The sequence below is a fragment of the Hylobates moloch genome, unplaced genomic scaffold, assembly GCF_009828535.3.
Source record: "Hylobates moloch isolate HMO894 unplaced genomic scaffold, HMol_V3 SCAFFOLD_4, whole genome shotgun sequence".
Classification (NCBI taxonomy): Eukaryota; Metazoa; Chordata; class Mammalia; order Primates; family Hylobatidae; genus Hylobates; species Hylobates moloch.
Window position 1 is genome coordinate 38,530,246 of NW_026652279.1, and position 14,231 is coordinate 38,544,476.

General features: G+C 40.6%; 1 protein-coding gene across 4 annotated transcripts in view; it reads right to left on the reverse strand.

The window, feature by feature from the left end:
- SEC22A (SEC22 homolog A, vesicle trafficking protein) overlaps positions 1-12,154 on the reverse strand; it is a 74,069-nt gene extending 61,915 nt beyond the window's left edge. Inside the window, exons 1-2 of one of the 4 annotated variants that reach the window (XR_009213102.1) lie at positions 11,724-11,924; positions 4,769-4,969 (exon numbers count right to left, since the gene is read on the reverse strand). Coding sequence is in view for 3 of the 4 variants with exons in the window: in XM_032150005.2 (XP_032005896.1) it covers positions 4,769-4,950 (182 nt within the window). In the remaining variant the exon portion in view is untranslated. Of the gene's footprint in view, positions 1-4,768; positions 4,970-11,723; positions 11,925-11,958; positions 12,054-12,110 lie in introns of those variants that run through there. The other 3 variants (XM_032150005.2, XM_058437422.1, XM_058437420.1) reach the window with 3 other exon arrangements.
- Positions 12,155-14,231: the final 2,077 nt, after the last annotated feature.

A 14,231-nucleotide genomic window follows, 5' to 3' on the forward strand; every position in this document is an offset into this window, starting at 1 on the left:
GCCTCCTGAGTAGCTTGGATTACAGATGTCCGTCACCACACCCGGCTTTGTGTGTGTGTGTGTGTGTGTGTGTGTGTGTGTGTGTGTGTGTGTGTGTGTGTGTGTGTGTGTTTTTAGTAGAGACAGGGTTTCACCATGTTGTCCAGGATGGTCTCAAATTCCTGACCTCAGGTGATCTGCCAGCCTTGGCCTCCCAAAGTGCTGGGATTACAGGCGTGAGCCACCAGACCCAGCCTAATTATCTCAATTTTAAATGTTACTCCCCTGATTTTTTTTTTCTTTCAAACTCTGGTCTTCCCTTGCCTCTTCAACTAGAATTTCATATGAGGTATCAACTGATTTGGTACATAATTATACACTCAGTGATTTTGAGATTCTGTAAAGAAAGAGTACCTCAATTTCTATACAAATTTGAAAACCACAATGCCAAGAGTTGAGGAATCAAAAATAGTATAAGCCATGGCAGATCAATTCCCTCAATGAGTTACAACCCTGTTATAAAGAGAGGATGGAGAAATAAAAAAAATAAATTAAAAATAAGAAATTTTAATAAGTGATGAAAAAGGCAGTCAACCGAGTTTTACAGGTGATCTGTAAAAGGAGTGAGATCATTAGAGACATGAAATAGTAATGACAAAGAAGGTGATTCAAAAGAAGGAGGGTTTGAAGGAAAGAAGCATTTAATATGGCTAGGAGAAAAGAGGGACAGCACGGTGGCAACTGCAGGCTGTGCTATGATGTTGCTACACCAGACCCGTGAGTTTTATCTAGCAAACTCATAGTGGTTAGAAAAAGAGTTGTGGTGTGAGAATTTTAAGTCAGGTAACACACACAAATTCTCAATTTTACGCATTTCAGTCTAAGCTCATTGTCATATAAGGTAACAACCTCATTAAACAGAAACTAAACCACAAGATCTCTTATCAATGATAGAAAATATATGAAATCCAGGTCCTTGTCAGGAACTAGAACTAGAACTTCTGTTTTCCAATCCTTATTGAAGGTTTGGTACAAAAAAACATGCACAGACATTTTTCTATGCATGGCTCTGGAAAGCCAGGTAATCTTTTCCTTTTGACTTATCTGAATTGTATTCTTGAACTAGACCAGATTAGACTTCTGCTGATTTATCCCACTCCTAAACTCTCATAATTATGGTTGCTGGAAGAATGTTATCCAAATGCTGTCCTCTTTATTTACCTCAGGTCTCAATAACAGGAAAAACAATGTTTTTATCCAATGGACACTAAATCCTATGGATTATCCCCCATTGCTTTGGCCACAAGGAAACTCAACAGTAATATCTGCAACCTTTATCTAACAAATGGATGGACTATCTAGTTTGCATCTCCAGAAGGAAATGTTACCTCGGTTTATTATTCTTCTATCTCTATTTTCCTTCTTTTGACTCCCTTACTTGGCCCCTTGAATTTTTTTTTCCTAAATTGCCTCAAATCCTCTGTGTGGAATAAGCTGGAGTACAACTAAATAAAACTAAATAATACAAAATCTAGGATTTTCAGTTAAACAGAATGAAGGGATGTTAAAATGTTACATTTTACTTTACTTTTAAGAAAAATCAAAATAAATTTTTTTAATTTTAAAAAAGAGTCAAAAGAAAAAAAATTGCAAAAGTTTTTTTTAAGTCCAGCACACCTACCAGAATTAATATACATTCAAGCCAATCTCCTATAACTTTGATATTTGTTTATACCACTATACATTCACAAATAAAACTCAGAATAATGACCCAGGACACTAACAGAGCCTATTAAATAAAATAATGAAATATTTCAAGTTTTTCCTCTAAAAAAATAGAAGTAGGTTGAGACATTTTACATATATTTTAATTACCATATTCACAATATTTTCTAATTAAGCCCTCAGAAACCCCAATTAAATATAACATCTTGCCATTATCTTACCATTATCCAGGTGATCTAAGAAATTGTGGACATTCTCCAAGGTTCTAACCTGGGCCTCTCTCTAAACCCAGTAGGCATTTCTCCCCTCACAATATCAACCACATCTACGTGAATGATTCCAAAATCTCTATCCCATCTCCACTGAACTACCTTGTCAAAATCTCAATTTATTTATTTTATTTATATGTATTTTTTGAGACAGGGTCTTGCTCTGTCACCCTGGAATGTAGGGGTGAGATCATGGCTCACTGCAGCCTCAACCTCCTAGGCTCAAGTGATCCTCCCACCTATTTCCCCAGAGTAGCTGGGACTATGTCACACCTGGCTAATTTTTTAATTTTTTGTAGAGACAGGGTCTCCCCATGTTGCCCATGCTGATCTCAAACTCCTGGGCTCAAGTGATCTGCCTGCCTCGGCCTCTCAAAGTGCGGAGATTACAGGTGTGAGCCACTGTGCTTGGCCTAAAACCTCAATTTAAATAATTAAAGTGGGCCAGGTGCAGTGGCTCATGTCTGTAATCCCAGTACTTTGGGAGGCCAAGCAGGAGAATCACTTGAGCCCAGGAGTTTGAGGTCAACCTGGGCAACATGGTGAGACCTCATCTCTACTAAAAATAAAAAAATTAGCTGGGTGTGGTGGTGTGCACCTGTAGTCCCAGCTACTCGAGAAGCTGAAGTGGGAGGATCGCTTGAGCCCAAGAGGTTGAGGCTCAGTGAGCTGTCATTGTGCCACTGCATTCCAGCCTAAGAAGCCCCAGTGTCTTAAAAAAATGATCAAAATGGAGCTTCATTATCTTTCTCTTCTGCCTCATACCTCATAAACAGTCTGTTCCAAAGATCTCATTTCTGGCAATGACACCATCATTCTGTCCAATTCCAAGGCTTCAGTCATCTTTGCCCCTTCCTTCTTCTCATCTCTGGTATTCCATCCTATCCAGCTTGGTCACTTCTTTTGAAGTGATCTAACTTCAAAGTGATCCCCAATCAAACTTTCTCATTATCATTCTAGTTCTTTTGGTGTTCTAATTTTCATTTGCAGGTTTATTTTCTTACTTCAGGCTCTAATAATAAGTTGGCCTCTCTGACTTACCTCTCTCCTCATGGACTATCCATCTCACCCTAAGTTCCACTGTCTCAGGATTGTTTTTTTATCAAGTCACTTCCCTTGAACCTGCAGCAGAGCTTCCTATAACATATTACATCAAAGTCACATCCTTCAATCTGAACTTTCAGGGCAATCCAGGATCTGGCCCCACAATGATTATCATACATGTCTCACAACTATCCATAAATCACCATCCACTGACCCAGGATAAGCATGTTAATACACCTACCATGCTAATCATGTTGCTTATTCTGCCTCTCCTCCATACACCTGGAATGCCCTCCTCCCTGCCTTAGCCAACTCTTATTAATTCTTCAGGACATGGCTCATGTCTCATCTCAACAACAAAGCCCTCTGCTTATTATATCCTATATGGACTGTGTTTTTACCTTATTTCCTTCTGTATGCGTAATCAAGATCCAGCTTGATATCAGATGTTAATTGTTCTCTAATTGTTTCACGTCTAAGCTTTCTAAGGTGGTCTCATCCATTCCCATGGTTTTAATCACAAACTGTAAGCTGACTTCCAAATCTAAATGTCTATACTTGTCCTCTTCACTAAGCTTCAGACTCATATATCCAGCTGCTTACCTAGCAGTGCCCCTTGGATGTCTAATGGGCATCTCAGATTTAACATGTCCAAACAGAACTCTTACTTTTTACCAATGAGACACACTTATCCTTTCCTTTCTTGCTCATTTCAGCTACATTATTCATCCAGTTCCTCAGGCCAAAAAACTACAGGTGATTATTATTCTTTTACCCTCACATCCCATTTCAATCCAGTAGGAAAATTTGCTGGTATTAATCCCAAAATATAGCCCCAATCTAACTATTTCTATTCATTACCACCCTAGCTCATTACAATCAGCACCCCCACCTGAACTTCTCTAAGAGTCTTCCATCTGACCTCTCTGCTTCCACTTTCTCCTTTATTCTTCACAGTGCAGGCAGAATGATCTACTCTATGCCAAATGAAATCATGTAACTCTACAGCTTAAAACTACCCAATGGCTTCCTACTGCATTAGACTAAGCAGACTAATAGACTCCAAACTCACTACATAACTTGCCCCATTCCTACCTTTCTGGCCTCACTTTCTGCAACTCTATTAATTGTCCATAATTCTTCAGGATCACTGGTTTTCTGTCTCTTGGTATGTAAAAATGGGCTTCTCCACTGGCTGCTACCTCTGCCTTGCTCTTCATCCACAGCATCCTTCATATAATTACCTCCTCTCTCATCTTTTAGGTCTCTGCTCAAATGTCACCCTCTCAGAGAGTCCCCTGACCACCATAAATAGTCACTCTCTATCCCATTGCCCAGTTTTACTTGATTTGTATATGATACAGTGGTAAGTGCTACCCCCTCCCACTAGATGTAAGCTGCTTCAGTTCTTTGAGGGCAGATATCAGGTAAAAATTTTTTATTTCCAATTATAGTTTGCTTACTACAACCCTAGGTAAGTAAGAATGCAAATAAATATTTAGTGATCAACTTATAAGAGGAATATCTATGATCTGCGCAACTATAAAATTTCCTAGAGCCAGATATAAATACAAAGAAACTACAAAAAGGCTGCTGCTGACATGATGACTATTTAGTATAAGTTCAGAACAATATGATGCTCGACTTGGAACAGGTTTTCCTAATCACTCCTTTCTACTGCAACCACTTAAACTTCATTAAAATGACAACTACTGGGCAAGTGAGTCAAATGAAGCAAACTGAAGTCTTACTTAATGTTATAATGTCCAGTTTTCAGTGTACATCTATCAGGAAGTTGAGCAAGTTTTCTCGAGAGCATTTTAAAATACTTTCTGCACTCTTGCATTCCTGTGCTTTGTTCATAATCAGTAGAAGCAGAAAGTGGCAGTCCATCTCTGACACGAATGACTGAGGCAGATAAAATCATAGACATTTCAACCAACAGAGAAGACCTAAAACAAAATGAACAATTTGGGTTAGATAAAAATTAAAGCCAAACTTGATAAGCATATGTAAAAATGTTCAACTTACTAGTAATATAAGAATAGTAATTAAAATGGCCAGGCACGGTGGCTCACACCTGTAAACCCAGTACTTTGGGTGGCTGAGGTGGGTGGATCACAAGATCAGGAGTTTGAGACCAGCCTGGCCAACATGATGAAACCCCTTCTCTACTAAAAATACAAAAATTAGCCGGGTGTGGTGGTGCACACCTGTAATCCCAGCTACTCAAGAGGCCAAGGCAGGAGAATCGCTTGAACCTGGGAGGCAGAGGTTGCAGTGAGCCGAGATAGCGTCACTGAGCTCCAGCCTGGGTGACAGAGTGAGACTCCATCTCAGGAGGGGAAAAAAAAAAACTAATTAAAACAACATGCTATGCTTCACTTAACATATTAGCTTTTTTTTTTTTTTTTTTTTTTTTTTTTTGAGACAGCATCTTGCTCTGTCACCCAGGCTGGAGTGCAGTGGCGCATCTTGGCTGACTGCAACATCCCCCATCCAGGGTTCAAGCAATTCTCATGCCTCAGCCTGGGATCCCATGCCACAGCATAGGATGTGGCTGGGACCACAGGCGCCCGCCACAGTGCTGGGATTACAGGCATGAGCCACTGCACCCAGCCACATTAGGTTTTTAAAAAATAATACTTCTGTCTGGCATTCTCATAAGTACAGATGGAAGTAAAAACTGGTACAAACAGTTCTCAAAATGATTTGGCAATTTCAACAGGAGTTTGAAGGCATACCTTTTAACCTCAATAAATTTAAATATATACCTGTCTTGAGAAAAATAATCAGAAATCCAGGCAAAATTTTAAACAGAAAGACATTCTTCCACTCAAATAACTGAAAGCAATCTAAATATCCTATAAAATGGTGATGGTTAAGTAAATTATAGTATATTCATATAACAGAATATAATGCAGCAACTAAAAGTTATGTTTGTGGAGAAAGTTTAACAATGTGGTAAAATGCTCATATGTTAAAGAGAAAAAAGCAGGATAAAAATTGCAAATGTTGTTTTATGCAAACATAAGGATAAAGAGACGAAGATAAAGAGATTGAAAAGGGGATTGAAAAATGGATGCAGAAAAGGATGCCAAATTAAGAATATGCTCACCTCTAAGAAATGGCATTATGGGTAATTATTATTTTATAATTTCCTAAATGTTCTCAATATTCACAGTAGACATATACTACTTTTATAATCAGAAAAAAATTATTTAAAATAAATCCTAAAGCTAAAGGAATATTGGTTTTAATGTTGTTCTCAATCTTTTTACCAGAGAGTAAATCTTAATAGCCTATTTTATTGGATTCTCTTCTTGCTTTACAAAAACAGATGAAAGGACTTCACAGGCCTCAGCCTGAAGGAACTCAGGTCAACAGTCACTCAACCTTTCAAAAAATACACAGTGGTTCTCAAACTTCAGATTGCATAAGAAGTTGAAAGTTTAGTTAAAAAAGCAGATTTCTGAGCTCTGCCCTCAAAATTCTGAACCACTGACTGTGGGACAGGGCTTGACAATCTGCTTCTTGTCTAAGGCCCATACTTTTTAAAACATTAAATTAAAACATGTTCACTATCTAAGATTAAGTGATAACTCTTCTCTGTCAGGCCATCAAAGCACAGTGTCACTAAGGGCTTCCTAACTAGTGGTGAGGCAACTGGTGAAAATTCAAAAATTTGATAAAAATTTCATAGGCATTTTTCCAAAAATATTGTATCTTAGAGACTAAATTAATCCTTACCTGCCCACTTCATCTAGGTCAATATTATCTCATTCCAAAAAGGAAAAAATGAATTAGTAATGTATAAAAAAAAAAACACACAGAAAACCAATTGTTACAAAGCTTGCAAATCAGGAGCTGATAGTTTTCACTGCTGTGTGAAGTTAAAATCTGACTTCCCATTCATGGTGATAACTGATCTGACAATAAAAATTAACCCAACTAATAAAGCTAATGCATTAAGTTCACTATCCCTTTTTCCTGTTTTCATGAGGAAAAAGGAGAAATCTCTAGGTGTTACTATGTCATTACCCTTTAATATTTTTCTCCTTTATTTAGAGACAGGGTCTCGCTGTGTCACCCAGACGAGCGCAGTGGTGCGATCTCAGCTCACTGCAACCTCCACCTCCCAGATTCAAGCAATTCTCATGCCTCAGCCTCACGAGTAGCTAGGATTACAGGCATGCGCCACAACACCCAGCTAATTTTTGTATTTTTAGTAGAGACGGGGTTTCACCATGTTGGCCAGGCTGGTCTCAAACTCCTGGCCTGAAGTGATCTGTCCACCTCAGCCTCCCAAAGTACTGGGATTATAGGCATGAGCTACCACGCCCAGCCCCTCCATTCATTTAAAGAGAAAAATATCCAGAAGCAAATTAGTCTTTTTACTACAGTGGAATCTTCAAACTGAAGTCCCAGTGTGACATATCCCAATCAGTGTTTTTTTCCATTCACCTAGGTTTTTTCTCTCCTAAAAGCAGTAGCATGAAAAAGCTGGGATCCCTAAAGAGATATCTATACTATAAACTCCTCTTTAAATTTTTTTTACCATGTTTTATTTAATTATTAAATCACAATTGTAACATTTAGCCTAAGTGTAAGAAAGTAGGAAAATGCCTTACTTTATGCCCTTAAGCATTTATTATTTAACTATAAAACTGTTGTCTTTCCAGAAGTACACTGCAACACAATAACCATTCTGGGAATTAATTTGAGGGTGAGTTGTAACTTACAGTTCTAAATACCCATATTTTAGTATTTAAAAGTAGATTGGGTTGGGTGCCATGGCTTATACCTATAATCCCAACACTGCTAGAGGCCAGGAGTTCAAGACCAACCTAGACAACAAGGTGAGACTCTGCCTCTACAAAAAAATTTAAAAATCAGCTGGGCACGGTGGCATATGCCTATAGTTCTTGCTTTGGGGAAGCTGAAGCAGGCGGGTTGCTTGAGCCCAGGAGTTCGAGGCAACGGTGAGCTATGATTGTGCCACTGCACTCCAACCTGGGTGATGAGAGAGATCCTGTCTCAAAAAGTAAAATAAAAGTAGACTGTATTATTTTATGTCTGGCCTCTCTAGGATCCTAATAGAAATATTATGAATAGACTTTATTAATAGGTTGCCAAATTTCATGTAGTCTTCAAAGTTATTCTTTAGTGACTTGGAGGACAGATCAATAAATATATGATCCATACTTTCTAAAACACATACTGTAAAAAGAATACAGTTTGTAAGTTCCATTCGTTAAACATTTACTGAATATCTAATGTGTTCCATGAATTATGCCAGATAGCAGGAATGAAGAGTCCTACCATCAAGAAACATCACTCCTGAATTAGAGAAACTCAGATGAAAAGAGCAAACAACGCAGGTGTGTTGCCCACCACTTCACTAACTGGAAAACTAAAGTTGGACAAACTTACCTTTCAAATACTCCTTTTTATTGTTTGTTTTGTGACAGGGTCTCACTCTGTCGCCCAGGCTGGAGTGCAATGGCTCACTGCAACCTCTGCCTCCTGGATTCAAGTGATTCCCCTGCCTCATCCTCCCAGGTAGCTGGGATTACAGGTGCCCGCCACCATGCCTGGCTAATTTTTGTATTTTTAGTAGAGATGGGGTTTAACTGTGTTGGCCAGGCTGGTCTCAAATTCTGACCTCAAGTGATCTGCCCGCCTCGGCCTCCCAAAGTGCTGGGATTACAGGTGTGAGCCACTGCGCCCAGCCTCAAATTTTCCTAATAGGTACTTTAGCCTTTAACCAAAAGCAGAACACAGCAGTTACATTCCCTGTCAAAATTATTACAAGATTGTCAGAGAATTGTTTCTACTTATCCACAGTTAAGATTTTTCTTACGGAAAAAATTAAACCTCTTTCTACCACAGTAATTTGATTCAGCATCCAAAGCACTTGAATTTAAGCCTGACAAACAGGGATCAATGTCCAATGATCAACGTCAGGCTTAACTAATCTGTAGACAGACTCCAGTCACCTTAGGCTAAGCTGTCTCTCCATCAATTCAATAAACATACCCCTACTTTTTTTCTTTTGACCACGGATTCATAATACAGGTTGTTGTTTTTTTAAACTAATCTTATCTGGACTGTGCTAGCAGAAAAGGAAATCTGTCCATGTCAGGCATAAGCTAGCTTAAAGTATCTTTAAGGTATAAGGAGGGTTGTGGTTGGGAAAATCCCAAGGAAGAACCAGTGGAACTGTGGAAAGCAAGAGATTACAACAATTGCATGGGAAGATTTAGGAGTTTTTAGCTTATCAGGGCCATAGATAAATGTTTAGGGCACTGGGCCATTTCTCCTCACCTTTAATAAGAGAAAATATTACACCTGCCTTTGGACGGCAGCAGTTAACTAATAGGGAACCTGAATAGTGGGTATTTTTTCCTCTCCCCATCAGTAACTGTTGGAGGAAAAAGCACAAGTTAGAATCTAGGTAAATCTGGGTAAACTTTTATGTAAAGGCTGAGGAAAGTAAGTTCCCACAATGCCAAACTACTGTAGTAGTGGTTAGCAAGTTCTTGGACCCAAGATAACAAGACACCCCTCTTCTTCAGAACCTGGCGGGGGTAATGATTATGGGCTCAATGTCTCAGGAAGGTATCTCTCAAAAGGTAATAAACAAAGCCCAACATATAAGTAGATTTTGTATATACATTCTAACCAAATGCTTTCACAAAGCCACTTTTAAGATAAAAACATTTTATACTGCGGGCAAAAGCACTCATATTTATTTTAGTTCATAACTTCCCAGTCTTCAGTCATCCAAGTACCACTTTCAGAATTATCTTCATCCACCTGTACTATTTACCTAATATTGGTCTTTGAATTGACTTTTCTTGTCCTTTATTTTTTAGCAATAATATCTGTGAAATCAGTTTTGAGATGTTAAGTTTTTCTCCTAATTTAAATTAAATGAATTTGTTTCATTCAAATATGCATGTGTGTGAAAATTTTGGGAGAATTTTTTAATGTTTATTTGCTTATCAAATTATCTTGCATATGTGACAGTACCAAAGTTTGGGAAACAATATTAATATGGTACATATTATTTTATCAAAAGTGCTAGCTGAGGGTAGGGTTAGATTGGGTGATAAAGAGGATGGAATTTCTGCCATTTTGCCTTGCCCTCTACCTCACTAGCAGTGTTTGACACTCCTATTATGGGTGCTTGCACTGCACAGCATGTATAAGACCTCAGGCTTCACAACAGAGTTTACCCACATCTAGGACAGGGCCCCCAATACATGCTCCCAACATTTGTATAGTGCCACACAGTTCACAGTTGGGTAGGTAGAACCACCATTTTACAGATGAAGAAACTAAGGCTCACTTTCTCAATGTCACACTGCTAGTATACAGCAGAACTGGTACTTCAGTCTAAGTTTCTAGTATCTCTACATCACTATGCTTCATCAGTCTCCCAAAACCAACAAGAGGCAAGAAACCAGGGATCTAGAAACTAGCTATTCACTTGCTGCCTGGGTTCTAATCCTGGCTCCACCATGTACCAGCCATGTAAATTTGGGCAAGCTTTGCCTTTCTATATCTCCATTTCCACATCTATACATTGTGGCTCCTAATAGTATCTATCTCATAGGCTTGTTTTAAAGATGACAATAGTATCTATCTCATAGGATCATGTAAAGCGCCTGAAACATTGCAACATGCTAAAAGCACTATATTAAATATTTGCTATATTATTTATTGATTACTATCCATGGACCACGCAATTTATACACATTACCTCATTTAAGCCTTCCAAAAACCTGTGAGGTAGGTATTATTAGTTCCATTTTACCTTTGAGGAAATTCAAGCCCAGAAAGCTTAAGGAATTTTTTTTAATCCCTAAACTCGTAGGTGACAAAGTAGGGATTTAAACTCAGGCCCAATTCTAACAACTCTGTGAGACACTCAAGGAAGGTCACAGGCACCCCTGTGATAGGACCTGGGCCTCTTTCATATACCAACATAAGATATACTTCGATTTTAACCAGTTGCACGCAAAAAAAAAAAAGGCACTAAACAGATGTGATGGTTTTCAACATAGGAAATACCCGAATGTCCTATTACTTTAGGATACGGTCACAGGTGTCAGAGTCAAATACTGAATGAACCTTAATCAGAAACTGGAGGTACCGTTTAAGGCATTGCCTGATTCCTTACAATCTGAGCATGTAAGCAAATATCAGTAACATGGAAAGTGACTCAGAGTTTGAAAAGTGGCTGTTCCCCTGACTGAAGATCCCAACATCTCCAGTCTGGTGGTTGACACTTTTGCTCTGGGCTAGGCTTTGCCTTGGCTGAATAGGCATAGGAGGGACTGGTTCTCAAGCTCGCCCCCTGCCCCAGGTGGATGATCCAGGTAACTAAGCAGCAGGAGAAAAATTATCTTAAGCTGTCCTCACTGGCAGAGAGATTCAAGCCAGCTGGGGCTCGTTTTTTTTCTTTTGGAAGCCTCTTCCACTTGTCGAGCCAATTGCTCAGGTCTCCCTTCTACCACATAGTTCCCAAAGTGACTCTTGAGACAGGGTCTCAAGAGGTTTCCGTGAGCCAACGCGGGCAGATATCTGGGCTCAGTGCTCACTCCATCCCCACAAGACGTAAAGTAAGACACTGGTTCAAGTCCCATTCTGCCTAAAAGAAATAGGAAATGCCACCTCAAGCTCTCTCGGGCCACCTACACAGGTAGATCACCGTGTTTCTGACACCTGGGCGCCAGGGAATCCCCACCACCATGCTGACAGCCAAGTGCGACCGTCCCTCTCCTTCAGACACTCCTTCCCTGGCTGCCCAATACCCGAAGCGGCTCAGACCAGGAGCAACCGCCGCCCGCGTGGCCCCAGACAACCCTCAAGTCGAAGGGGACGGGGTCCCCGCTTGCCCGTCCCTCCAGAGCTCCGCGGCCCCGGCTCCCACCCCAAAGGCACGGACTTGGCTCCTGCCGGTGGGGTAGGTCTTCAGTCCCGAGCGCGAAGGCCGAGGCTGTTGCGGGAGGCGGGCAGAGGCCGGCAGGGATTCAAACGACCCCTAAGAAAAGAAGAAGAGGACTGGGAGGGGCCGGGGAGTACCTGTCGAGACGGGACCCGCCGCTCCGAGTGACGCGCCCCGCAGTGCATTGTGGGGCCTGGGAGGGACCTTTCGGCGGGGCTGCGGCGCGTCCAACGTGGCTCGCGCCCGCAGAATCAAACCACGCCCCCGTTCTCTCGGCTCGCCCGGGCCAATGGGGTTCTGCAGGAAGGACACAACAACCCGCCAGCTCCCGGGGCCCTCCTTAGTCCCACCCACTCCAGGAGAGATTGGCAGCTTCTCCCGCACCTGCGCCAGAAAAGTACAGAGTCCTCTGATGACAGAACTACGTTGACTTAAGAAATAGGGCCAATCTCTTCCGCTCGTCGCCCTGTATCTGCAGGCATTTTGTCTCTCACACGCGGCCCTACAGCAGACACTTATAAAGGGGACAGGGAGAAAAGCCCCCTCTGGGTGAGCAAGGAGAAGACCTGGCCCCTTCTATTCCCACACACAAGAAGGAAACTAACCATGGCAGAGAAGTGCCAGATGCTGACCCTGCGACCCCTTCCAGACTTCGCATCGGTCATGCATTATTAAACAGGCATTTCCTGACTGTTTACCATGTGCCAAGCACCGTGTTAAGCACGGGGTTACAGGAGTGGACATAACACTTGATGGAATTTAAGGAGTAATCGGAGCAAGAGACATTAAAGCATAGTTACAGAATTATAAATTGTCAGTACTGGGAGGGAAAATTAGTGGGTGCAATGATCAATTAATTTTGGACTGTCAGGGAAAAGACCTCTGAATAAGTGCCTTTTAAGCTGCAGGCATATTAAAGAGCCTTAGAGAATGTTTCCCGCCAAGGAAATATTATGTATGAGGTTGTTGGGGCATGAAAGAACTTCGTGTGCTCTAGGAACTAGAAGGAAGTCAGTGTGGATGGAGTGTAGGGAGCAAGGAGAAACTTTGCCCGTTGACCTTAAGATACCTTCTAAAATACAGCCTGAAATCTGTAATGTGGCCAATAAGAGCCAGCATGGTCTGGCCCTTGTCTCATCTCAGCCCAAGGTCAATGGGCAGCTAATAAAGACTATTAAGTAGGATCCTATTTGCATATTTAAGAATCACTCAGGCTGTTTGTGAAGAATAGTTTGGATAGGGCAAGAAGGGCTGCTGGAAGGCCATTTGGAGGTAGTTGCATCAGGCAAAGCCAGAAATGATGGTGGCTTGAACTAGTGTAATGGGAGTTAGAGACAGAAAGAGGTAGATAATTTCAAGATATGTATAAATTAGAGATGGTATCCAAGGGACTTCATAACGGATTGGTTTGCCAGGAAGGGTCAAGATAGAGGAATATTAAGGATGACTCCTTAAGTAGCTAGATGGATTAAGAAGCCATTTACTGACTCATGGAACACAGAAAGAGGAGCAAATGGTTTGAAATATGTTAAATTTGAAATGCCTATAAATGGAGATGTCAAGTAGATTTGGATATGTAGGTCTAGAGTTCAGAAGAAAGGCCTGAACTAACATAAATTTTGTCCTAGATATATACTCAACATAAATGTATTCATATATTCACCAGAAAACATATGTATAAGAATGTTCATGAAATGAATAAATTTTAGAATATTCTGACCAGGAGCAATGGCTCATGCCTGTAATCCCAGCACTTTGGGAGGCCGATGGGGGGTAGATCACTTGAGGTTGGGAGTTTGAGACCAGCCTGGCCAACATGGTGAAACCCCATCTCAACTAAAATACAAAAAAATTAGCCAGACATGGTGGTAGGCATCTGTAATCCCAGCTACTTGGGAGGCTGAGGTCGGAGAATTGCTTAAACTGGGAGGCAGAGGTTGCAGTGAGCCAAGATCACGCCGCTGAACTCCAGCCTAGGCAACAGAGCAAGACTCCTTCTCAAAAAAAAAAAAAAAAGGAAGAAGAAGAAGATTCACATAATAGAATACTATACAGGAAAGACAATAATCTACAACCATATGCAAAGCATGAATGAATTTCACAATCATAAAAATTGAGTGAAGTCAGACACAAAAAATGATTACTATATGATTCCATTTACATAATGTTCAAAATAAAAAATCATATAAGGTAATAATACCCTTAGGTAACCGATTAGTTACAATTATTAGTGTTAATAATTAGAAAGGAGCAATAAG